Source organism: Sminthopsis crassicaudata, chromosome 6 (genome assembly GCF_048593235.1).
Source record: "Sminthopsis crassicaudata isolate SCR6 chromosome 6, ASM4859323v1, whole genome shotgun sequence".
NCBI lineage: Eukaryota > Metazoa > Chordata > Mammalia > Dasyuromorphia > Dasyuridae > Sminthopsis > Sminthopsis crassicaudata.
The window spans coordinates 187,223,013-187,250,848 of NC_133622.1; the positions used below are offsets into that span (position 1 = coordinate 187,223,013).

At 36.9% G+C, this 27,836-nt stretch overlaps 2 protein-coding genes across 3 annotated transcripts in view; one reads left to right on the forward strand and one right to left on the reverse strand.

Annotated features, from left to right (window-relative positions):
* GRK4 (G protein-coupled receptor kinase 4) overlaps positions 1-611 on the reverse strand; it is a 119,087-nt gene extending 118,476 nt beyond the window's left edge. For both annotated transcript variants that reach the window (XM_074275006.1, XM_074275008.1), the window contains exon 1: positions 454-611. In XM_074275006.1, coding sequence (XP_074131107.1) covers positions 454-511 — 58 coding nt within the window. In that variant the 5' untranslated portion in view covers positions 512-611. The remainder of the gene's footprint in view (positions 1-453) is intronic.
* A 328-nt stretch (positions 612-939) lies between these two features.
* The window catches only part of NOP14 (NOP14 nucleolar protein), a 51,276-nt gene continuing 24,379 nt past the window's right edge, over positions 940-27,836 (forward strand). The window contains exons 1-5 of the mRNA XM_074275004.1: positions 940-1,668; positions 20,084-20,218; positions 20,895-21,036; positions 25,703-25,842; positions 27,442-27,576. Coding sequence (XP_074131105.1) covers positions 1,489-1,668; positions 20,084-20,218; positions 20,895-21,036; positions 25,703-25,842; positions 27,442-27,576 — 732 coding nt within the window. The 5' untranslated portion in view covers positions 940-1,488. The remainder of the gene's footprint in view (positions 1,669-20,083; positions 20,219-20,894; positions 21,037-25,702; positions 25,843-27,441; positions 27,577-27,836) is intronic.

Sequence of the window (27,836 nt, forward strand, 5' to 3'; positions counted from 1 at the left end):
AGAAGAGAGCAGAGAATGGGGAGGGGAAGGACGGGGAAAGGAGAGGGGAGAGGAAAGAAAAGGAGAACAGAGGCAAGAAGAGAGGGATGGAGAAAAGGGGAGCAACAAGAAAGGGTGCGAGAAAGAAGAGAGGGAGCGGAGAGAAGGGGCTGAGGGGAGAGGAGAGAAGCGGGAGTGAGAAAAGGGGGATCGAGGAGAGAAGGGAAACGGTGAGAGGGATCACAGGTAAAGAAAGGAGGGTGCAAGAAGAGAAGCGAGGAGAAGAGGGGGTGCGAGGAGAAAGGAGTACAAGGAGAGGGGGCGCGGGGAGACAGCAGGGTGCCGGGAGAAAAGAGAGAGGCAGAGCCCTGCCAGCCTCCTCGGGACGCACCTGGGCGCGCAGGCACACCTGGGCGCGGGGCCCGCCGGGAGGGTGCCCCGCCCGCCCTGGGCCCGCCCGCAGCAAGCCCTCACCTTCCCGGGCTTTGAGCAGCACCGTGTTGGCCACGATGTTCTCAATCTCCATGATCATCCGCCGCTGCCGCCGCCACTGGGAAGGAGCCGCAACCCCCGAGACGCATCTCTCTCCCGGTGCCGGCGCCGGCGCCAGTCCCGGAGCGAGACACTCCCACCGCGACCCCGCGAGACGAGTCTCCGCCGCCGCCCCCGGCCCGCCCGGCGCTGTGGGGTACAGGGGAAAGGACCGGTCCCGGCCGCCGCCGCCCGTGGACAGGAGGGGGGAAGTGCCGCCGCCGCCGGGGCCGGGGGAAGGGACGGGCTCGACGGTGCGGGTCACGGGCTCCTCGCCTCCGCGGCTGCTAGCGCCGACGCTGCCGCCTCCCGGGCTCTCCTCAGTCCCATAGTCCGAGGCCGGCCCGCTCCCGGGCTCCGCCGAGTTCCGAATGCCAGTCCCATAGTGGCCGCCTCCTTTTCTCCCCTCCCCGGGGAGGGGGCCGGTGGCTGAGGCACCGCCCCCTCTGCCTCCGAGGTCTCGTAAACCCTCCCCGCCTCCTTTCCCCTCAGTGGCTCCTCCCCCGCCTCCGCGGCCTCGTAAACCCTCCCCGCCTCCTTTCCCCTCAAAGGCTCCTTCTCCGCGAGAGTCCCAAAGCTTCCCTCCGCTAGGGGGACTCCAACTTCTGAGCCCGCCACCACAGCCCGCAAATACGGCGGCACGCGGGCGTGTATACTACAAGGTGTCTGGAACTGAGAGATTCAAGGGGGAATTGCAGTGCTTTCTGGGAATTGTGGTCCAGAGAGGAAGAGTTGCATTCTGGGTTTTGTAGTTCCTTAAATAGGCTCCGGACTCGACCTGATTAACACCGAGTCTTCGCGAGATTTGGAAAAGGAAGAAGGTTCAGTTGTCGCGAGAGTTAGGCGTCAGGTGGCTTGTCTGCGCACGTTGTTTCCTCGGTCCTGGTACCGGTCTGTCCCTGGTGCCTTTTACGCTGCCAGGGTAACGCTGACTCCGTAAGCTCTTCAGGTGGCCTTTCGGAAGCTTTTGCGTGCGCCATGGGCAAAGCCAGGGGCAAGGCCCTGGGGAGTCAGGCTAGAGGCCAGAAGGCCAAGCCCTCCGCCAATCCCAACCCCTTCGAAGTGAAGATCAACCGGCAAAAGTTCCAGATCCTGGGGAGGAAAACGCGCCACGACGTGGGTCTGCCGGGAATATCCAGAGCCAAGGCCATCAAGAAGGTGAGGCCCGGGAGGGGAGGCCAGAGATGGGCAGCTCCTCGTTCCCCGTCGGGGCCCAGGCTGCCCGTGTGCTACAAGAACCGGGTCCGAGGGAGAGGCCCTAAGCGGGCCCTTCCAGCTCCGGAACCCCGGTGGCCTTGTTCTCACCTCGGTGCCGCTCCTCGTGGCACCGGGACCCCGGGAGCGGCCTGTGGCTTGAAACTGAGCGGGACGTTTTAGGCTGACCTCACACTGTGGCCCTTGGGAAGAACAGCTTTCCCTTTACCCCCACGTGCCCCCACATCTCCAGACGCAGATTTCTCTTCGGAATTTACCTGCCCCTCTTTTCTGACAGATCTCGCTTTCCTCATAGTTGTCAAAGCGCAGGGTTTTTGAGAGCGGTTCCAGTGCCTATAATGTATTAATGAGCATCTGCATAGTTCTTGCAATGTACTAAGTGCTTTCCGACTATTACCTCGTTCGTTCTACTAAGAATACTGGGAGAGACGTATGATTATTAGACCTTTTTCCTTTTAACAATTATGGAAACTGAGGCAAACAGGCAGAATGAGAGGCCCAACATTAGCTGCCGCTATAGTCTATCCTGGTTTGTGTCAGGGCTTCTTAAACTTTTCTCCCCCAGAGGTCCCTTATCACCTAAGAAACTTAGGTACACAAATTAAACATTTACCAATAATAAATCATAAAGAAATGTATTTGAAAACAATTATTTGGTATGCATATTTTTAGCACTTATTGAAAGCAAATTTGCATGCCAATGAGATGGATGCGCTTGTTTATTTTTACAAAAAGAATTCGGTCTTGGGAAGGGCATTTGGTACCTTTTCTGTTTCAGGTACTTTTCTTGACCCCAACTTTATCACCTACGGGGTTGAGACCCGCAGTTTAAGAAGCTTTGGTTTGTATTCTAAGTGCTTAACTTAGGGACTTCATTGGAACTGGATGTGTAATTTTATTGGTAAAGGAAACTGAACTCCTAGGGGAGGAAAGGCTCTCTACCAATGCCAGTTTGCACCTTTTTTGCTGCCAATCTTAAGAGTTGTTTAGAACACTGCACGTTAAAGCGATTTGCCCACAGTCACACCAGGGCATCAGTTCTTGAGATCACCCAGAGACCCGGCGCCCTCCGAGACCTCAGGCCCTATTTCACAACTTAGCAAACAGTTATTTAAAGGTCTGTTGTGAGAATTAGTGTGCTGAGCCTTCAAATAGAAGAAAAGAGAAATCTTCCTTGGGAGGAACCTTCCATGGAAGGAGCTCTGAGATGGTTTCCATCTCTCTCAGCCCTGGCTTCTTCAGTGAAGATGCTAACGCTTGAGCCGTCTCACGGGTTAGACCGAGGATCTGGTTAAATGGTGGGTGTAAAGGCTGTTGTTATTGGGAATGAAGAAACCGAGGGACCGCTGGCTAGAATGTCAGAATTCTCAAGGGAATAGGGAGACGGTGACTGAGAATCAAGGAGCTAAGCCCTGTTTGTTTAGATGGTGTTCTTGGCTCTTTAAAAGCCATTTTTTGTGATAATAACTATAGTAGTAATAATAATTAGTAACTGCTAATGTTTACATAGTGCTTCTTGTGCGTTAGGCGCTTCACAGTCCTTACGACAACCCTGGTAGTTAGATGCTGTTCTTATCTCCATTTCATAGGTGGTGAAACTGAGGCAAACAGGGGCACTCCAGTCATAAAATTCTGAGGCGATAGGTGGCCTTGACTTCAAGATCGGTGCTTTATCCATTGTGTCCCCTAGTTAGCCCCTCACTGCCACTCAGCCAACTTCGTTGTATCTCCTGTGGGTTCTTTATCCCAGGGGTTCTCAAACTACGGCCCGTGGGCCAGATGCAGCCACTGAGGACGTTTATGCACCCGCTGGGTTATGGCAAATGGGCCGAGTGGGAGCTTTTGTTTTTACTATAGTCCGGCCCTCCCACAGTCTGAGGGGCAGTGAACTGGCCCTTATTTTAAAAGTCTGAGGACCACTGCTTTATCCCATCTCCCACAATTATTTCACCCCTTGGCCCTCCTCAGTTCATAGAAGACACCTCCTGGTCACTAAAATTTCTCTTTAGACTGTGAGCTCCTTGAGACCCAGGCCGTCTCTCACCTTTCTTTGTGTCCAGCATGTGACACATTGTAGATACTTAATAAATGTTTGCTGAGATTGATCACCATGTGTGTCTTCCAGCTGACAAGTTACTGGTGTAGCTCCCTCTCCTGGCTTTGTAGAGAAAGTGCTGGCTTTGGAGCTAAGTTCACCTGGATCTAGTCTTCGGGTCATCTGTGTGATCTTAGGCAAGTCACTAAATCATTTTAGGTTTCAGTTTCCTTATCTGTAAAATGAAAGGGATGGAAGAGAGGGCCTCTAAGGTCTCTTCTATCTCTCTAAGGCTGTGATCCTCTGTCAGAGCCTTTTATTGACTATATTCATCATTTTCTCCTATCTCAGAGAAATAATAGAATTAGCCCTGCTATCTCTGCAGTGACATTTCTTTAATTATTTCTTCTCCCTTGTAGGTGATAACATCTTAGGAATGTAAAGGACCTTTGGAATCATTTGATAAACCACTTCATATTTATTTCCATTTATCTTCCTTTACCAGCTCCTTTTCCTGTATCTACAAACATAATCAGGTTTCTCCATCCTAAAACAAAACAAAAAACTTCCTTCAGCCTTTTTAATCTTCAAAATACTATTCTTCTGTTCCTTCAGAAATTTTTAAATTCAGTGCCTTACCCTTATGGCCCATTCATACTTTAGCTCCTTATAATTTTGCTTCTATCCCCGCTACTTCTAAGTTACTCCTTCCTTGGTCATTGTTGATCTTTTAGTCAGCAGATTAGCATTAATCTTCAAGCATAAGAATAATGGGGCAAAAACTCTGCTCAAAACCCTTCAAAGCTTATTATGAACCAAAGAATACTAAGATTTCTTAGGGTGACTTTCATCTTAGTTTTGGCTAAATCCAAGTCCAACACACTCCATAGTCTCTCTGAGTAAAATACCTTTTATATAGTGTATAATTTGGACTTGAATCCAGGTCTTCTGATTCTGTTTTCTCTATTTAAAAACAAAGTAGATTTTCTAAGGACAAGGAATATAGAGGGCCTGAACTTTGGGGAAGTATAGTTGAAACAAGGATACTTACAACAAGATGTTAACTTAGTGGAATTGATGAGATGATTCTCTAGTTCACATATATCTAGTATGATATAGTGATATAATCATTCTAGTTGGCATATACTCAGTATGCTGTAATGATGTGATTGTAATTGGGTATTTAAGAGCTGAGAGAGTGGGGGACACAGTCAGACTGGGACAGACTGTGAAAGAGACAATAAAGACTTTAGACTCTGTTTCTGAGTATCCTCTTGGTAACTATCCTGCTGAGACCAAGGCCCCTCTGGAGGACTTCCAGAAAGCTAGCTTGGACATTACAAAGGAACAGAATCAGTCAGGCTTGGAGAATCCCTTTCATTCTTAAGCAGAACAACAACTATCTAAGTAAAATATACTATCAATGAGAGGGCAGAACAGTGACATTAAAATGTAGTAATGTGGTCCCAGAAATCTGAGGTTTTCCGTCACACTATTGGGTGATAATACTGTGCATTCTTAGACTAGATTAAACGGGCAACAATTAGACATAAATCTCCAAAGGTTTTTGCTTGGCTTTCTCTTCTTCCTTTCTTTGGGTAACCTGTAATTGAATACAAATTTGAATGGTATGTTACATTTCTGCCATCAGCAACTAGCTATTCACATCCTTATACATGGTGTACTTTCCTCTATTCATACTGTTCTATACTTGGAATATTCTTCCTTCCAAGTGACAAAATCCTTAAAGAGTCAGCTGATCACTTTTCCTTAAAATCTTCCTTTCTTCTTTATTTTCAAAATTAATCTTTGTCCCATCAGACTTCACTCTGTCCTTTTGCACTACTTTTGCAGGTGTTTGCTATTATAATTGTACATGTATGCTTATTGTAATGCATCTGCTTATGCTTTCTTTTCCCACTAGATTGTAAGGTCAGTGCGGGTAGCGAGTGGCTTACTTCTCATTGCTGTGCCCCAAGGAGTTTTATAAACATTGACTTGAATTGTTGAAGAATGGACTCGTATAAAGTGCTATAGACAAAGCTGATTTCTTTGAAAGAAATAGAACCATCTAACAGATGAACAAAATAATACATCGTGGCATTTATAACTATGTTTTATTGTTAGCTATGTCTTACTAATTTTATTTAGTACAAACTAAAATTTGTTGTTCTGTTGTTTTTTAGAATTATTTTTTTAGTTTTCTTGGCAAATATATTAGAATGGTTTGTCATTTCCTTTTCCAGCTCACTTTGCAGATGAGGAAACTAAGGCAGACAGGGTTAAGTGACTTGCCCAGGATCACACATAACTGGCAAATGTCTGAGGCTGGATTTGAACTTGTGAAGATGAGTCTTCCTGATTCCAAGCACAGTACTCTATCCAACCATGCAACCTTGTTACTCTCAAACCACACTCCTATATGCAGAACATGATATGTACTACACTAGGACCAAGGCTGAATAATTTCTATTCTTCTTTTAAGTAACCTCTACCTTTCTTAATCTTAAAACCATGAACAGATTTTTAAAATATTCACTTTGATAGATACATTCACAATAAGATATTTGAAATAGCCATGCACCTATGTATATATTTTCATAATTGACTATATGTATCTTTAGCTTGCCCATTTTACCACAGAGATTCTGTCCAGTGTTCATTGTAATCATTATAGCATCTAATCTAGCATTTCAACTCAGTAGACTCTTGGTAAATATGAAGAATGATTTAGGTTTTTAGAGTGAGAATGGGAATGGCAATAGTGTTTTGTTTATTTCCATAGACGGGACGATCAAATTAGAATTTTATGCAGGTGAACTTTTCTGTATCCACAGAACATGTAAAGAAAACTTTTTCTGCATCTGAAAAGTCTATTTAATAGGATACAGATTATCAAAGAATGAGCTGGTTTTTTTTCAAGTGCAGAGAGCAAAAAAATGTTCAAGAAAGATTGAGTGGTTTTTCTCTTCAATTTTGGAGGAGTTTCAAGTACAACTGAAATTGCTTTTATTTGTAACCTGGACTGTAGCAGTTAGAACTTTCTTTGCCTTTGGAATGCCAATAACAAATAAGATTTTTAATATAGACCAGATGGTTTGAGAACTTCATAATAGTTTGCAAAGACCAGTTACATAAATCACCTTTTTTTTTTTCTTTTTTTCTTTCTTTCTTTCTTTTTTTTTTTTTTTTTTTGTATTTTCAGAGGGCTCAGGATTAAATAGAAACCGAATTTTTGCTTTCTAGGTGCTTCTTTAAGACTACATAGTTAATAACACATTTCATTAGCCCATCCCACATTTAATATAAGGATATTGGCTTATAGTATAAGCATAAAGTAAACATGTACTGGCCAGTGTGAGCTCTAGGACAATGTGTTGTTGCAGTCATAGAATATAAAAACAAAAGAATGCAAGCTAAGGAATTCAGAATTAAATTGTATTAGAAATTAGGTCCTTCATGGAATTAGTTGAATGGGACAGAAGAGAAAAATGAAGAACATTTTTTTTATCTGTTATGGGAGATAAAAGATTTGACTGGAATAAACCAAAGAATAATGACTAATCAAACAGATCCTATCAGCCAGCTTGTGGTATTGAGCCTTTTAAAGCTGAATTAGTTAACTCGCTGGTAATTTGATGAAATCAAAGACTATAAAACTAAATTCCAAAGTATTACATGTTATATTCAACTGGAATGAAAGATTCATAGAAGAAAAAATCTTAGCCATTATCTAAGTTTTCGTTCTAAATGTGGCTTCTCCATTAGTACCAAAAAGGGCCTCACTGCCTTCCATTACTCTGGCTTTGAAATTAGTCTCTTGTCTTACCTTTATTTTATCAAACTTTCAGCTCAGACATTCTTGATTTTACAGACTACTCTGTCACAGAGACATTAAAAGTTAACTTAGCTTTTCCTACAAGAATTCAATTCCATTGAGTCAACAACCAATAAGCATTCATTAGACACGAAATATCTACCAGGCTGTTGGATATATGTACAAAAAAAATCAAGTAATCCACACTCATGGGAGCTTACATTCAAATGAAGGAGACAAATAGATATATTCAGCATAAATAAATACAAATATATACAAAGTAGTTAATTACAAGGTAGGTTTTAATGGAATATACTGAGTAGTTGCAATAAAGAAAAACTTCCTGCAGAAAATAATGTTTAAGGTGCTTCTTTTTTTTTTTTTTTTTTTTTCCTTTAGAATGGTAGAATGTTTATTTATATAAGTTCTGCTCAGTCATATCCATGGACGTCCTCAGCCTGTTTTTACCAAAACAAATAAAAAATGCCAAGGTCATCCACTGCATTCCAGGCCCTTGTCAGTCACCAGTCATCCTGACTTTTGTTTTGCCTCTGAACTTCCACGAGGCTGTTGACTGTACAACTCTGCCTCACTTAAAACCAACTCTTGTTCATCATGAGGAATGACCAACATCTCTTGAACTATAGGTGATATTTTAAGCTAAAATAGGTGGTCCATAAGGACTACTAGGTGGCGCAGTGGATAGAGCATCGGCCCCTGAAGTCGGGAAGCCCTGAGTTCAAATGTGGCCTCATACACTTAATATTTATTGGCTGTGTGACCCTAGCACAATTCACTTAATCCCAATTGCCTTGCAAGGAAAAAATAAAATATGTGTTCCCTGTAATAAGGTAACAGTATACTAGTGATTCTTCCTAGTCAATAGAACAATATCAATAGAACAAAGGTGTCATTTGTGTTATAGAAAAATTATAGTATATGCCTTGCACTCAAGCAAGCAAGTACAGGTTGTAGGCAGCAGTGGCTACATTGATACCCATCTGCTTCCTGACTTTTTGTGTGATAAACATTAATTTTTACTAATTTGGCTGTTGGTATAATAAGCTACTCTTAAAGGGAAAGAAGGACTTTGTGAAGCCAAGGAAAGAAAGGCATGGAGGACACAAAGGTATAAAGAGGAGATGGAGTATCATGGGTAAAAAGCAGAGAGAAGGCCAGTTAAACTATTGTAAGTATGGAAGGTGGGTAGTAATGTTCCCTAGGCTACAATGACATTGGGATCTAGTCTAGCCATTTTGGAAAGCAGTTTGGAACTCTGATCAAGAAGTTGTTAAACTGCATTCCTTTTGATCTGGCAAAACCACTGTTAGGGTCAGTACCTTCAAAAAAGTTGAAAAAAGGAAAAGATCCATATGTTTAGAATATTTGTCTGTTTGTGGTAGCAAAAATCCCTGGGAAGTGAGGGGGCTTCCATCAATTGGGAAATAAATGTTGAATAAATTATGGTATATGAATGTGATAGAATACTCTTGTGCTTTAAGACATGATGATAAGAATGACTTCAGAGAAATCTGAGAACACATATAAACTCATACCAAGTGAACAGAGCTGAACAAGAGAACACTTTTTGCCATTTCATCTTGAAATCCCTAAGAACTCTAAGATTCTGGAGGATTCATGATAAATTCTGCCTCTCTTTCTGGCTCAGGTCATGAAGTCAGCACAGAACTAGACACATCCTTTTTTGGACACAGTCAGTGGGACTTTTGTTTTGCTTGACTGTACATATTTGTTACATGGGTTTTTGTTTGTTTTCTTTTTTTAAGGATTGGGGAAAGCAGGAGGGAAAGAAAACATATTTGTTCATTGAAAAGAAATGTTTTGATGAAGAAAAACAAAGATTGGGGCAAGATGGTGGAGGGCTTTAAAGATTTAATTGTTATGGTAACACTAAAAAGTACAAAGATGAGAAGCACAATCCCAGGCCCCAAGGAATTCAAATATAATAAGAATTATTAGCATTATTTGTAATCTTCCTTTATAAATTTCTCTTTGCCCTTGTCCTTGATGGCATGGGCAAGGAACATAAAAGTACTAATAAAGTCCCTTAAGGAAATTATTAGAAAATATCTAGTTAAGATGGCTGAATAGTGTCAGGAGACTCTTACACGTCAAAAGAGAAATACCTACTATAAAAACAGTAACAACAAAAAAACTGATCTTAAAAACAAACCAATGGGAGAGAATCTAAGAATTATTTATTAGACTCCCTCAACTCTCACTCCTACCAAAAAAAACCCTGACCATAAATAAAACTGCTCATATCTATTAGGATCAGAAGGAAAAATGAAAATAGAACTTACTAGTCACCTTCTGAAAGAAGTTCAAAAATGAAAGCTTCCAAGAACATCCTACCCATAATTCAAACTTCAGGTCTGCAAACCTCCATTCAACTTCAATGATCAATAAAATTACACTGTAAAGGTAAGGAAACTTTGAAATGTTCTAATCAGAAGAATACAATAAAAATTCATAACCTAAAATAATCCAGCATGCAAAAATAAAATATAATGTTACAGTGGGGGAAAATAGATTTTGAATGGAATCAAGAACTTTGAAACATTCTTGATGAATATTCCAGAGCTTAAGAAAAACTTTGTATTGCAAATATAGAAACCCAAAGAAACCTAGAAAGATAATACATTTGAACAAATTAAAAGGGCTAAATTTTGATTACATGCTTGCCTTCTGATAATTTAGAAAGAAGAAACAAGAGTGCTTTAAATGTCTTCAAGGGTGATAGAAGGAGATAACAGGCCTGGGAAGCAATTTTATTTCATTTTTTATATTAAGAAAGAAAAAGGAACACACTGAAATAGGTTAGGGTAGAAATATGGTAAACTCAACAGGAAAATATGTTCATTGATAATTAAATTATGTCAATACTTTATATGTATATGCTAAATGGCATAACATATAAACACTTAAAGGAAAAGTTGATTAAAATACATGAGGAAGCACATAGCAAAACTATTATAGTTGGGACCCTCAATGTACTTCTTTCTAACCTAGACAAAACCAACTAAAAGCTAAATTATAAGTTAAAATCATCATTATTATTTTGTGTAGTACCAGAAATGCTAGCTATAGCAACAAGAAAAGGAAATTGAAGGAGTCAGGAGAGGCAAAAAGAAATAAAATTAGTGATTTTGGCTGATGGCTTTGGTGATCTACTTAGAGAACTCTTGAAATTCAACTAAAATCAATTGAAACAATAACGTAAGAAAGTAATCAAAGTTAAAATAAGTCCATTTCAATCATACCAAGAGTTATACTGAAAAGCCCTTTTTATAAAGAACATACAGATAATTCATTATTCTTATTTTGAGCCATGTCAATATATTGAAAAGATAGTACTGTCCAAATTGGTTTATTTATTCACTGAAATAATAACTAAATGTACCAAAGTAATACTTTAAAAATGATAAAATTTATTGCAAAAATAGTTATATTTGTCTTTAAATTTATAAGATAATGAAAAAAGAGGAAAGGAACGGTACATAACAGTAGCAAATCTCAAATTATACTACAATGCAGTAATCATCAAAATTTGATACTGGTCAAAATTATTTTTTAAAAATTATCAATGAAACAGATCAGTTATACACAATCTAGAAGTAGTAGAACATAATAGCCTTGTATTTGATAAACTGAAAGACTAATTATTGTAAAGATTCAGAACTTTAATTAAAAACAGAGGAAAACTAGATAAATCTCATTTCTGCTCTATGACACAATAAGCCTCAAGTAGATTTATGACTTGTATATAAAATTTGCATAACAAATTAGCAGAGCAAGGAGGGAGATAGATTTCATACTGTGGATAAAAGGAAGTAGATTTGACCAAGAATCTGACAGGAAAATGGACAGTTTCGATTATAGGAAATTGGAAAGACAAGTAAAATTAAAACAATTAAAATTAAAAGGGAGAGAGTAACCTTGGGAAAAAATATTTGCAGCAGATTTCTCCAATAAAGTCTGATGCCCAAGATAAAAAAGGAATTGATTCAACTATATTAGAACAAAGACATTCTGTAGTAAATAAAAGATTAAAAGATATAAATAAGCAATAGTCAAAAAGAAACTTAGGTTATCAAAAACATTTTAAAATGTTCCAATTCATTAACAAATAATAGGAAGAATAGAAATAAGCTCTGAGATTCAAACTCACACCCATCAGATTGATGAAGATGATGAAAAGGGAAATGGCAATTTTTAGAAGAACTTTGGAAGCACATTAATGTGCTATTGATGAAGCTGAAAACTGATGTAGCCATTCTGAAAAGCCATTTCAAACTGCCTAATAAGTCTCTAAATTATCCCTAGTCTTTGAGTCAGTAATATTTATACCATGTACACCTAAAGAAATAGAAAGGAGGAAAGGACATATTTGTACCAAAACGTTTATGGTCATTTTAAGAAAATAATAATAGCTATTTTTCAAAATACAAGCAAAGATAGTTTTTGGCACTTACCCTTGCAAAACCTTGTGTTCCAAATTTTCTTTCTTTCTTCCCTAACCTCCCGTTCCCCTAGATAGCAAGTAATCCATTACAAGCTTAACATGTGCAATTCTTCTAAACATATTTTCACGTTTATCATGCTGCATAAGAAAAATCAGATTAAAAGGAGGGAAAATGAGAAAGGAAAAACAAAAAGAAGCAAACAACAATAAAAGTGAAAATACTATTGTGATTCACGTTCAAGCTCCATGGTCCTCTGCCTGGATGCAGATGGCTAAAGAGACATCCTAAGTCTGTTGGAATTGCCCTGAAAAACCTCATTTTTAAAAAGAACCAAGTCCATCACAGTTAATCATCACATAATCCTGTTGCTTGTGTACAATGTTCTCCTGGTCCTGCTCACTTCACTTAATATCAGTTCATGTAAGTCTCTCCAGGCCCTTCTGAAATCAGCTATAATCATATTTTTGTTGTTGTTTTAGCAAAATAGGAAACTAAGGAAGTGCTCATCAGTTGGAAAATAGTTGAACCCAGTTAATGTTATTTGTATTTCAATGAAGAAGTAGTTTTTAGGAAAACTTTACAGTAAAAAAAATATTGTAAAGATAATCAGCTTTGAAAGACTTAGTAACTGATTAATATGACCACCAACCATAATTCAGAGGATTGATACTAAAACATATTATCTACCTCCACATAGAGAATTGATGGACTCATGTAGATTATTATTAAGCAGTTCATTCTATTTCTTGCTTTATGTGTATGGGTTGGGGACATAGATGATGGGAAATTTTGTTTTGTGTGGCTATATATTTTTGTAATGAGTTTTATTTTTCTTGCTTTCCCATTGGGTAGGAGAAGATCAGAGGAAAAGGAATTTGGTGCTGAAAATAAAATGGAATTTAAATACTGAAAATAAAAGAATACTTGGGAGTCTATCCCATTTAAAAATTTTGACCGACTTTTTCATAGCATATTATGTCATTTTGCTTGTCTAGCAAAGGGTACAGGGAAGAGGTAACAGCAGAAAGACTAGTGAGATTTTATTGGTACAGGGAGCTTGGTGAGGGAGGCTCAGAACTTTTTCTCTAATTTGTGGTCTTTGAGAGTTGCCTGGGACACCTAGAGGTGGAGAGATTTGGCCCAAGTCACATAACCAGTATGTATGAGAGGCAGAACTTGAACTCTGATCTTTAGGACTTAGAGCTCCTCTATTCTCTATGGGCAGCTGGATGGTGAGCAGAGCCATGGGCCTGGAGTCAGGGAATATTTGTCTCCCTGCATTCAGATCTGGCCTCAGGCACTTCCTAGCTGTGTAACCTTGGACAAATCAATTAAACTTGTTTGCCTCAGTTTCCTTGTTTCTCAGATAAGCTGGAGAAGAAAATGGCCAATCTTTCCACTGTCTCTGCCAAGACAACTTCAAATGGAGTCATAGAGAGCCGGATGGGACTGGAAAGTGACTGAACCACTTCTCTGCACTGTATCTGCTAGGCTGACTTTCCTCTGTTGAGCTGACACCAACTTTGGGTTCTCTGAGGGGATTGACTCCCTTGTAGATTCACGTGTTGCCCTTTCATGAACGAGTCAAAGCAGGCCTCAGCCTATTGATGTGTTTCATTTCTATAATCTTTGTCTAGTGTTCGGTCCCGTCAGCTCAGTTCTGTGTTCTCGTCGAATTATATTCTTCTTTAATCTCGAGTTAGTCATCTGGTTTCACCATTTTGCAGGACTCTGTTTCAGGAAGAAAGGGAATCTGTTATATTATTGCTGCTTTTCAGATATGCTAGACCCATGAGGCACAATTGGAGCCTCTTGAACATTCTCAGAATTGAAAGTCTTAGGTGCTAAGGGTCATTGGTACATTATTCATGTTGTATTTGTAGAGAAGAAAATAAGCCACCACCTTATTGACCTTGTGAAAATCTGTGCCTGCTGCTCCCTCATCTGTGAAATGAGAGGGTTGAGCTAGGTGAGCTCTCAAAGCTCTTCCTTGTCCAAATTCTGGACCCGTACTTGAGAGGTTGGTAGAAAGAATATAAGATGATCAGACTCTCTTTATATGTAATCGTATAAATGTATAGTGAAGAGGACCTGATGTTGTTGTTGCATTGCCTTTGTATTGTGAATGTCTCCAAGGGGAATCTTGTGACTCAAGAATATGTAAAACTTAACATAAGGCATATTTCCCACAAACAGTTATAGTGCCTATTCTAGAATTCTATTCTAAATGTTACTGGGTGAGTTCATAATTTGAATTTATTAATCCCATGAAAACTTTAAGCTGTATCTTTGTGAAAAAGAGAATGTTTGAAAAAATAAATATTTTGAAATTGTGCTAACCTTTATGATGATTAGGCTTGCTGTTTAATGTTTCCAGCCATTTGTTCACAAGGATTACTCATCTCTTTCTTTTCTCCCCATCTGATCATCCCAAACATAGCCACGCCATAATTATAGATGCTTTGTTTAAATTTCCCAAGCCATGTCAAAGTATATGAACCAATTAAGACTATTAGCCTAATCTTATGTCATTTATCAAATTGAGCTTTAAATGCTTACTGCACAGTAAACATTTCAATTTTCATCTCCTTTATTCCCTTTATTATTCTCTCAAACTTCTACTGTTATTTAAGATCTGAACATTTACAACAGTAGTTTATAAAAAAGGTCATGGAGGAGAAACCGAAAGAAAAGTTTGGAAGAAATGTTGGCCAAGCCACTCATTGCCATCAGGCCAGGTAGAAAACCAGTGCAGAACTGTTGTGTTGAGAGCTTGTCTTCTAAGAAGTTATGCTTTTAACTGTTACCCTTTACAAAGGTATTGACTGACTTCTAAAGCTCTATTAAAAATACTAACACTTTATTACAGGAATATTTATTGAATTATTTTCATCCTTACTGGGTGATGAAGAAAGTGGGTCATCTGGTTTTATTAAAGTATTGTTGCCAAAGTACCATATTTATATATGTATACATTTTGGGAAGAAATCAAGAAAAATGTTTTCCTCATGTAATTCCTCCCTGGACGGATTTGTTTTTTCTGCTTTGAAATATCAACCACTGCTGGCACTGTAGTCTTTTCTAAGTAGAATGTGCTTTGTTCTTTCCAGGACAGCAAAATGATAAATTAAAGGAGTCGCTGACTTTCTGTTATCGTCTGGTATAGGGTAGTAGAGAAAGCAAGAATAATAAGTTAATACTTCTTTACCCTTTTAAATTTAATCTCAAACCATCTTTCTTTATCTGTTTTCTTCTTATTCTTGTGTTGTTGCTGGGGTGTGTGTGTGTGGGTGTGTGTGTGACTGTCTGTCTCCCCTTTAAGAACCTCTATGGGGAAGTTCAACAGCACTTCAGAAGGGAACTGGCGTGAAGAATTTGTTTGGTCTTTCTTTGGGCCAAAGAGAGTTTGTAATCCGAAAATTCGAGTGGAGGGAGAAATATCTGCATTATTTTCACAAATTCACATGTAGTCTTATGGATACAAAATACAAACCTTTTTTTTTCTCTCTCTCTTATTTATTTATTCATTTATTTGATTATAGCTTTTTATTTACAAGATATATGCATGGGTAATTTTTCAGCATTGACTCTTGCAAAACCTTCTGTTCCAGTTTTTCCCCTCCTTCCTCCCACCCCCTCCCCTAGATGGCAGGTAGACCAATTCATGTTAAATATGTTAAAGTATATGTTAAACACAATATATGTATTTACATATCTATTCAGTTATTTTGCTGCATAAGAAAAATCAGACTTAGAAATAAGGTAAAAATAAGCTGAAAAGGAAATCAAAAATGCAAGTGGACAAAAACAGAGGGAGTGGAAATGCTATGTAGTGATTCATACTTATTTCCCAGAGTTCTTTCTTTCACTCAGCATCAGTTCATGTAAGTCTCTCCAGGCCTGGTGAGTGAAAATGAGTGAAATGAGCAGGACCAGGAGATTGTTGTATACTTCAATAAAATACTATATGACGATCAATTCTGATGGATGTGGCCTTCTTCCCCCCCCCCCCCTGAGGCTGGGGTTAAGTGACTTGCCCAGGGTCACACAGCTAGGAAGTGTTAAGTGTCTGAGACCAGATTTGAACTCGGGTCCTCCTGAATTCAAGGCTGGTGCTCTATCCACTGCACCACCTAGCTGCCCCCTGATGTGGCCCTCTTTAACAATGAGATGAACCAAATTAGTTCCAATAGAGCAGTAATGGACTGAACCAGCTACACAGAGCAAAAGAACTCTAGGCAATGATTTTGAACCACTGCATAGAATTTCCAATCCTTCTATTTTTGTCTGCCTGCATTTTGGATTTCCTTCACAGGCTAATTGTACACTATTTCAAAGTCTGATTCTTTTTGTACAGCAAAACAACTGTTTGGACATGTATACATATATTGTATTTAATTTATACTTTAACATATTTAACATGTATTGGTCAACCTGCCATCTGGGGATGGGGGGAGAAATTACAACAAAAGGTTTGGCAATTGTTGTAAAATTACCCATGCATATATCTGGTAAATAAAAACTACTTAAAAAAAAGAAAGAAAGAAAGAAATTATCCTGCTGGTCATTTCTTACATAATATTCATATACCACAACTTATTCAGCCATTCTCCAATAGATGGGCATCCATTCAATTTCCAGTTTCTAGCTACTACAAAGACGGCTGCCACAAACATTTTTACACATGTGGGTTCCTTTCCCTTCTTTAAGATCTCTTTGGGATATAAGCCCAGTAGAGACACTGATGGATCAAAGGGTATGTACAGTTTGATAACTTCGATGCAAACCATTTTTCAAGAATAAGGGAAGGAAATATTAGAGGATCTAATGTCTGAATAATTTTGGATGTTAAACTATTCCCATGTTATATCCTCTAACTTGGTCACTGATTATTTTGTAACTGTGAGTGAGCCACTGCTTTTTACTAAATGGCAGTGACACCTCAAGGATTAATAAAAGATGCCAAGGTAGTGGGTCCAAGCCCTACCTGTTCAAATAATTCACTATTCCCACCTTCAAACACACCTTTTAGAGTGAAATAAGGAAGATGAAAATGATTGCAAGGAAAAGGTTCTCTAAATACTGTATACTCTACTCATCTTTAGGTTGTTATTGAGTTAACTTAAGAGTTATCCGTACTGAAGATAACAGATTACACATCTATATCATCATTTGTTTTTAACTGATTTTTCTCTGTATTTTTTTCTACAAACTAACCCCTAAGTAATGGAACTGCTTCTGGGCCTAGAGTCAGGAAAACCTGAGTTAAAATCCAGCCTCAGATACTGTGTATCCCATGGGAAGTCACCTCTATTTGTCTTTGTTTTTTTAAATATAAAAATAAGGATAAGAATATTATCTATCTCTCAGGATTATTGTGAGGAACAAACATAATATTTGTAAAGTAACATAATTTTAACATATAATAATCAGTGTTATAGGTATAATTGTAGATATAATAAAAATATTATTTGATTTTGAGGATCTATTATTTTTTCAGTTCAGAGTCCCTCAATCTTTGCAGGTCAAAACCTCTTATGAGTCTTTCCAAACTTAGAAACTTTTCTAGATTGATATTGGGCTTGCCAGAACACAGATTATATTGGTATATTCTTCATAACCCTGTGATCCTCTCTTATACCTATGTGAGGCTTTGAAGACAAGCATTTTGGAGAGAAAAAGATCTCTTGGAAAATGCTGTTTTGATCTTAGAGAATAATGTTACTACTTAGGATCATATATTTAGAGTCAGAAGCCTTGTTAAAGGCCATCATGTCTACCATCCTATCTGTTTTATAACAGATGAGGACATCTCAGAATTCCAGATTTGAAAAGGACCTAAGAGGCCATAAAATATCCCATTCTACAGCATACCCAGCAAACTGTCAAACCTGTTATTGAAGATTTCCAGTGAGTAAGAAGCCATAACAATAACCTCCTAATACAACCCATTTCCTTTTGGATAGTTTTAATTGTTAAGACACTTTCCCTTATATCAAGTTTAAATTTAAGTCATTTTCCAATTGATCAATTCAAAATATGTAAAGACAGTTTCAGATGAAGAAATTAAAATAATCTATAATCATATGGGAAAAATACTCTGGATTAATATCAGTTAGAGAAATGCAAATTAAAAATAACTCAGATGTATCTACATTTCACACCTATCAGATTGGCTAATGTGACTGGAGAAAATATGAGAAAATTGGGACACTCATGCATAGTTGGTGGTATTGTGAACTGATTCAACCATTCTAGAAAATAATTTGGTACTATACCCAAGGGCAGTGAAATGGTGCCAATTGATATAACAGTACAGCTGCTAGATGTGTATCCAATGAATTCATTAAAAAGGGAAAGGGACCTATGTACAAAAATATTTATAATAGCTCTTTTTGTGGTTGCAAAGAAATAGAAATTGAGGGAATATTCATTAATTGGGGAGTGACTGAACAAGTTGTGGTATGTAAATATAGTGTAATATAGTTGTGCTATAATAAATAATGAGCAGCTGAATTTGATGTTGAGTGAAGTAAGCAAACCAGGAGAACCTTGTATAATTGTATAGCAGCATTATACAATGATCATCTCTGATAGACTTAGCTCTTTTTCCCATGATAATGATTCAAGACAATTCCAAAAGATTCATGATAGAAAGTGCTATCTGTAACAACAGAAAGAACTATGAAGTCTGAATACAAAACAGAACATGCTAAGTTTATTTATTTTTTTTTTTTGGCCTTCTTGGTTTTTAACTTTTGTTCTGTTTCTTTCACTGCATGCCTAATATAGAAATATGTTTAACTTTTTTATTATTTGAAGACTAATTTTTAATAATTACTTTCAAAATGCATGCATAATTTTCAACATTCATCCTTACAAAACCTTGTGTTCTAAATTTTTCTCCTTCGCTTCTACCCTATCCTCCCTAAACATTTTCCCCTTAAACAGCAAGTATCTTATTTTATTAATCTGTCCAACTGTCTGTTCCCATAGCATAAACTATGATCAGTATTATTTTTCTATTGCTTTTTCTTGTCAAATCTCCTTTTAGTTGTAACAGAGAATATTTGAGAACTGCCTTTATTTGTACCAATATGGTAAATTTTCTCTCTTTTATCATCGAAGGGATCTAAACTTATTCCATTTTTTCCAACTAAAGCAAGTCTAATGTAAACACATTACTAGTTTTAGCTGCCACAGCTGAAAAAGCAATTCAGTATATTTGGCTTGCATACTTCTCACCCCTTCCTCCCTTTAGCACTGAGCATTTCACTGACAAAACTCGTTGATTTGCTGATTTCTTTTCCTAACAATGGGAATACTAGTTGTTCAATTTTCCCTAATTTAAAAAAAAAATGTTGACATTGAGAAACTGAAAGAGTCATTGGATTTGAGAGTTAGAAAACCTGGATTTCAGCTCCAAAATAGTACTGCTCAATTTATTAACTCTGTGACGACATAAGTCATTTAATTTCTCAAATCCTGTGCTGCTTCATCTATATAATGGGAAAAGTAACATTACTTTAAAGGGTTGTTCTATAGATCAAATGAAATTATGTATTTGTCTATAATACACTGAACAAATAATCAAATATTATTAAGAGGAGAAACCTTGTTTGCACTCTATTATGAGTTACAAAATGTTTTCAGATAAATAAAGTCAGAACTAAACAACAGGAAAAATATTAATTGCTCCTGGGTAGGCTGAGCCAATATAGTAAAATGACAATTCTAACTAAATTAATCTACTTATTCAGTGTCTTACCAGACTTCCAAACAATTATCTTATAGAGCTGGGGGGTGGGGGGAATAATCAATTCTTCATTTGCAAATTTGATGAGAATCTCAATTCTATCTTTATCTGAGTGATTGATAAGAATGTCTAATAGCTGGGAACAGCTACTAAAGAAAAGTTAAATTCTAAGAATCAGATTGTACCTTGCAGAACTCATTGTTTTGACTGACCCATTGGTCTCAGAAAATTGTTTTCAATTTGTCTTATGTTTTGTTTTTCAGCGTACACAAACCCTACTAAAGGAGTACAAAGAAAGAGATAAGTCTAATGTATTTACAGATAAACGCTTTGGGGAATACAACACTAAAATAAGTCCAGAGGAAAAGATGATGAAGAGATTTGCTCTAGAACGCCAGGTATGGAATACAAGTATTTCAGGGGAAAGCTGGATTTGGAGTTTAAGGATTTTTTTTTTTTTTAGTTTTGGTTTATTACTTCTGAGCTGCCACATTATATATATATATATATAACCAGTAAAGGTACTCGGTCCCTCCCCTTTTTTTTTCCCCCCTCTCATTGTTCATGATTACTCCTAGACTGGGAGATTATTCTTGGGTTATTCTGGCTACCTCACACTTGACACCTCCTACTTTGCTAGAACCCTTAAAGAAGCTTCGTAAATATTAATTGAGTGGATCGATGTCCAATGGAAAGCAAAAGCCAGCTCTGCCTATGGCTGTTTTGGATCCCCTGCTACCTTTAGATTTGCTTACTGAAACTGGTTTGTGGTGGCATGCCTAAAACTATTTCACATATTGGTTCCTGATTGTTCATTAAAATTAAAATTCCTCTGGGAATGGTATATTTCTGTACAATTACCTTACTGACTAGAAATAAACTCATCCATTGGTTGGAAAGAGGACACAGAACAGAATAAAATTTGTTTAAGAAAAAAAAAAAAGAAAAGGAAAAAACCCAAATGTAATAATGAAAAGTAAAACTATTTGTTATTTAGTTAAATAAATTTTGTCAGACTACCACAAACTATTGTGAAAAATATTAAATAACTAATGCTAGTTTCTATTGTTGCAGCGTAACAATGAAAAGAAAAGCATTTATAATCTCAATGAAGATGAAGAATTAACTCATTATGGCCAGTCTTTGGCAGATATTGAAAAATTTAATGACATTGTTGATAGTGACAGTGATACTGAAGAAAGAGGAATGTTATCTGGTAAGAATAGTAGAAATATCCCCTTTTTCTAAGTTTTCTTAATGAACTATATTTTGTTAAAATGAACTATAGTTGTCTTTTTTTCTTAAAAATAAATCAAAATCTGTTAAAAAAAAAATACTGATGAACAAATAAGGTAAGTCACTTAGTTTTCCTCATTTTATAGATGAAAAAGTGATGATCCCCAGAGATAAGAGTAATTTGACTAGATCAATGCCAGACCTGACACCAGAACTGGAACATTTTTGCTACTTTCTGTGCTTGACCTTGTGCTGTTTAACATTTTTATTAGTGACTTGGATAATAAAGGCACAAATATAAATTACTCATGGATATAGATTACCAATTTGTAAATAAAACAAAATTTCAAGGAAGAGCTAACAAACTGATTCAGTATCCAAACAGATTTTACCAGACAATAATGCTTGGCTATCCTGAAGAAGATAAAATTACAAAGTGCTACACCTGAGAAGAAAAAATGGAAAATAAATATAAGTTTTTCTTCCAGCATATATTTTGTGATTTTGCTGTAAATCACACCATCATCATCACAACTATAATAATAATCTGTAGCAGTTTCATTCTCCGCTGAAATTTCTCTGCTGCTGTATAGATGTGCTTCAAGATTCTCATATACTCAGGATAAACTGTGGCCTGAGAGCCAGATCTAACCCTGCCACCTGTTTTGTATGGTCTGTAAGCTCAGAACGGTTTTTATATTTTCAAATAAAATTATAAAAACCATTCTTGTAGGCTATACAGAAACAGGCAATGGGATGGTTATGGCCATTAGGTCATAATATACTGACTTGTTATAGAATATTCCATAGAAAGCTTAAAGAATAGGCCTTTAGATTTATATTGTTTCTATTTTCTGAGAACTATGACTTCAGAAAACTAATGAAAAAATTGGCCACCAAACAATACATTTTCTTAGTCATAACAACTAATGAAGACTATCTACTAATGGGGTGAAAGTATATGGTTTATATCAATATGAGGGATTACCTGTTCCCTGCAAAATAGCCGTTCCTTTCAAGTAATAACAATTACATCATGTGTTTACTCTTTGCATACTTTTATCTACTAACAAACTTAAAAGTAAATTTTTTTGAGAAGGGATGCCAATCTCTGTTTTGGGTTGTTTTTGTTTGTTTGTTTGTTTGTTTGTTTGTTTGTTTGTTTTTTAAGGGATGAAATGTAAAAATTAAATGGTTTGCCTTTCTTTGTAAAAAGAAATTAGAAATCAGGTTTTTCTACATCCTCAGACCTCTGATTGTGAAATTAATAGTACTGTAATTAAGAATTGAATTTTAATTTTCATTGATTTCAAGTTGGAGTTTGGCAATTTTTGCAAAATCTTAAGAAGAAAGCAATGGAAAACTAAAAGATAGGATTTGGGTGAGGCTTTGCCATTTTTTTTTTTTTTTTTTCCTTAAGCATATGGAAATCCAAGAAATATAAGGCATGTAACTGCCCTTTGATATAAACTGTTGGGGAGGGGAAAAAAGCTTTAGGAATTGAAGTAACACATAGTTTAAAACCAGCTGTTCTGTATAAGAACTCTGGGAGGTAAAAAGCATGACTCTTTGTTGTGAAATTATTCTGCCAGATGCTGGGTGATTTTTAAAGAGAAATGATCATCTTATTTTTCCTTTCTCTTTTTCAATTTTACATTGTTTCAGATCATTTGTAGTTGTTCTGTAATAAACTACATTACTTTTGTCCTCCATTTGGCCCATATGATTTACTGGGTAGTGCTGAAGAGTGTACCATCCTCCTCCCCTCCCCACTAGACTAATAGGAATAAAAATAAATGAATGTTTCTTGTAATGATGTTTGACAGATAAGCTCTGTTTTAACTTTTTTAGTAATAGATTCACCTCCCCCAGGATTTCTTGTAGTTGAAATTATACACAAAACAGTTGGTCTTACATTTTCCAAAACTCAAGCCTTATGATTTCTGACATTAACCTGAACTCCAAGCTACATGTTTTGGGAAATTTTTGAGTGAAGTTTATTATAGTAGTCATCTAATTATGTGAGAGTGAAGTGGAGCATGCAATTTTTGCAGAATGATTTAAATCAACATTTTGGACTATGTATGAGTAAAAATGGTAAAGTTTAGAAATAGAATCTTTCCATAGTCTTATTTCTCAATTAAAAAATAATTTGGTTGATAAAAGGGGGAGAGGGAAACAAGTGGACATAGAAATGACAGGCATAAATTTTTTACATTAATTATAGAATTTTGTAGACATCTGAAATTTTACCAGAATTAAATAATTTTTTGGTGGATTATTTGTTGCCCTTTGTAGAATTAGACTTTTTGGCAACATACAACTTGTATCATATGTGTTCATCTATGTTTTGTCAGTTTAGTGTCTTGGAATGTTTGACCTTGCCTAATTTTCCCCATCTGGTGTCTTGAAGGGTTGAATAACTTCCAAATGCCCTCCAGACAGAATCAAACCATCTTAGCATCTGCCAACAAAACTACAGACCAGAGCATTCCTATGTTTTATAGGAACCTTGAAAACCCCACTCCCCCCCACACACACTTTCTTTTTCTTTTTCTTTCTTTCTCTCTCTCAATCAGTTGATTCTAGACTGCTCTAAACAACCCTTAGCCAATTAGTGCTTTTAAGGCAGCTTCTTCCTCCTTTTGTGACCTAGGAAAATAAATTCCTCTCTCTGAGCCTCAGTTTACTCATCTGTAAAAAAGAAGAGGTTAAACAAAATAATCTCTAAGAACCCTTCCAGTTCTAAATTTTTTAATCCTACTAACATGGAAAAATCTAGAAATCTCTCAGAATCATTATATCTTGTTTATTTCAAGAGCATTTGACAAGGTGTTTTTTATTAAGAAAAAAGTTAATAGCCATTTAATGAATTCCTATACAGTACCTAGAAGTGCAGAATAATATGAGTTACAGATTAACTCTGAGTGTAGGGAACACCTACCAATAAGAATTAAAGCCAAATGTTAACTCTACCATTTACTTAAGCTGTATGACCTTGAGCAGATTGCTTCACCTCTTAGAGACTTGGTTTCCCTTCCAATAAAATAGGAACAGTATTTATATGGTCATCTGCATAGCTTCTTCATGAGACACTTTGGAAGAATGTTAATAAAAGTGCTTTGTGATTAAAATGCTTTTTTAAAAAGGTCATTTACTAAGTATAAAATAAAACCTTATTAAGTACTCTATTGGCCTCTCCAAAATAGTTTTTGTTATTTGAAATCTAGCTCCCCAGCTAACAGGATATTTATTTTTAAAACTCTGTCTTTCCAGTGCTTCACAGTAATGAGTCTTAACTAAAAGATTTTATAAAATCAGCCATTGGTAAAAATAGAGAAACTCAATTTTGTCTATGGACAAAGAACATTTATTAAGTGCTGACCATACAACCAGAAAAGCAAAACAACTCTTGTTCTCTAGGAAGTAATGTATAACGGGGTGAGAAAACATCCCTAAAAAGGCTCAATTGCAAGGCTAGTGGAAAAGCTTTATGGCTCTTAAGATTGAGATTGAACAGAAGATGCTAAGACCTCTAGTCTGGCACAGCAGCAGGGCAGATGTTAAGACCCCGTGATCCACCATTTTATTGGATGGATTATAGCTGAGGACCCCCAGTTCTTTGAAGTGCCATGAATGATCCCAGGTGCCCTTAGCCAGCATCAGTCCAGACACATCACTGTTGGGAAGGAGAAGTGGGCTGAAGAGTTGGCATCTGGTGGTCCTTTCCACACATTATCAGCATAAAACCAAGGAGACGGGAAAGAAGGGGAGTTTTGACAGAAAGCTTAAAGGGGAAAAGGAAAAGAGAAATCTGAGCAGAAGACAAGAGGAAGTTAAGACCTGTTCCCTACCTTTCAGTGCCTAGTGGGATCCTTTCATCTTTCCTTCAACTACAACATCCTAATTTTTAAAAATATCTTAAGTACAATATGTACATGTACATGATTTGTGTGTGTGTGTTTATACCCATACATATATATATTAATTTTTTAATATATATATATATTTACATATATATTAATATATACATATATATATTTATGTAATGGATGTTTTTCAAGAAGTCATGTATAAATCAAATCACAGCTAAATTGTACCAAAGGAACATTTTAAAAAAATCTTCAGATGACTCCTATGTGGATAATCATCCCTGAATATAACATAATCATTTTCTAGGTGTAGAGCAAAAAGATATATAAGACACTGAACTAAATGTAATCCTAGAGCAGAATTGGAAGTTAATTTCTTTTTCTTCTATGTCATTTAGCCTTCCTTTTTGAAATAAGTCCCTGATTTCATTTCATTTCTTTGTTTTGCTTCTTTCTCCCCAAAAGTTGATTTCAGAGGGAAAATAATCCTGCTAGGGTTCTAATGGTAGGGTTAAATTTCAATACATTGGATTTGACTGAAGACTCCATTGGAATATTTGATTAGTGCCATTATACATGTAATGGCACTAATCAAATATTACTATAAATATGTTGTGTTCAAGATGTTTTTGTGAAATTTTTGCTTGAATGTGGAATACTCAGTTCTTCTTATGACTACTCTTAAGAGAAATGTTGGCAAAATACTGTAATAGTACACTCCCAAACAGTGAATCTGTGTGTGGTTCATCTTGGTTCTCACCATTTTTTCTGCAGCTGAGTTAACTGCTTCCCATTTTGGAGGAGGGGGCGGGCTCCTTCGCAAGAAAACCTCTGAAGCAGGAGAGGAGGAAGAGAAACCAAAGTCACGTAAAGAACTGATTGAAGAACTCATTGCAAAATCAAAACAAGAAAAGGTAGGTTTGTGTTCTTAGCAAGGAACAATATTAATAATGAAAATAAATGCCATACCTATACACTTGTGCGTGTATATGATTTTATTTCATTTTGACTATGTTTAAAACTTTTTAAAATGTGGTTTAATATAATTCCATTTAAATATAGATATTTTGTAGAAGAAATAAAGTCCTACCTCACTTCCTCACTGTGATATAGAAATGATCCTGAATTCTCAAAGATGATGCCAGTGGGCAAGGTGGGGGTAAAGGGGAAAGAAAAGCTCTGGTAAATTCTGCCATACTGGGAAAGCTTTGAATATGCCCCTGATAATAGACAAGTGGTTTTTTTTTCCAACAGACTAAGCTAATTACTAAGCTAATTGTGGAGATGTGTGTTACCAGTAGGTGATAAATCAACTTTCTTTGTTTCACATCTCTAAGGCTCATTCCCATCCTATAAAACAGAATAATAGTTGTATGATCTACCTCACAGCATTTTTATGAGGTACAAATGAGATTGGTAAAACAAAAGAAAATGAACTATGATTTCTTCTATATAGCTCCTCTTTTCCTCCCTTCTACTTCTTCAAAGATGATGGCAGACAAGTGGGAATGGAGGCAAAGAGTAGTTAGAATTATATACAAATTCCAAGACAATGCTGAGCTTCCTAGAAGAAATCTTTAATTACGCAAAACAGTTCTGTCTGCCCATTTACACAGAAGCTTTATTCATATACACATGTGATTGAAGAATGTCTTGTTCTTATTTCAATATATATTTGGTTGGAAAAATTACCCCCAGAATTGAACAGAAAAAAGATAGCAGGCTTTTATTGTTTTGGGGAAAATTGCAGATTATGAAATGAAAGCAGAGGCCCATCTTTTCCATACTAATATTTGGAATAGTACTCCCTTTAAAGAACTAAAAATGAGTATCACCTAAAAGTCAGTGAATAGGTGGGTGCCAGCATCCTGTTCAAAATATTCAATAACTCTAACAATCTAGGTAGACGCCAGCTTTGAGGATAAGAATTCACTATTTGGGATATTAGCAACTCTGCCATACAAATAGAACATAATGCATGCATGAATTAGGTGCAAGCAGAGCTTTCTGTTTATCAGTAGAAAAGATCAGTTAATATGTTAGGAAATCATATTCCCTTCATTTTACGGATGAGAATTAAGTCCCAAGGAGATCAGAATGACTTGAGTAAGGTCATACAAACCTGGGGATTTAAAGCCAAGTCCTATTACTTCAGATTGGGGTATCTGATGGACTATGAGTATGAGGGCTGGGGAAAGAGTGTGTGGGAAACTTGATGATAGAGGAAGAAGGGGTGTTTAAAGAAGCTTTAATAGAAGCATATCACTTTCGAAAGCAGAGGTGTAGCATTTTAGATAATTGTGTTAACTAATCATAAGTAGTAAGGTATGGATTTTTTTTTTAATGTTTCTACCTTTCAGAAACAAATACCAATTTATGCTCTTTGTGTTTTTATTGTCCTATGTTGGTTTTGGACTATGTAATAGCATCTTTCTTTGCTAAAAACAAGAATATTTAGTCTGAAGTAAAAACTGATGTGATGTAAAGTGTTTTTTTTTTTTTTTTCCGCCTAGCGTGAGAGGCAGACTCAACGAGAAAATGCTCTTGAACTCACTGAGAAATTGGACAATGATTGGAAAGAAATCCAGTCTCTTCTATCTCACAAAACCCCCAAATTGGAAAAAAAGGATAAAGACGAGAAACCTAAGGTAGGAGCTAAACCATTTAGTTGAATAAATACTATACTGAATGTCTTGTACTTATTTTAACCAGGGGAGAGTTTTTGTGTACTGGCCCTTTTTCTTTTATTCAATCATCATTCATTCTACCTCCATGTATTAGCTACCACCCAGGTACAAAGTAGGACATGGTCCTTGCCTTCAAGTTACATAAAGTTTCACAAGGGATGCAAAACATGCACAAGCAAGAGGTTGCTAGTGCACAGTGGGATATAAGAGTGTAGGAAATC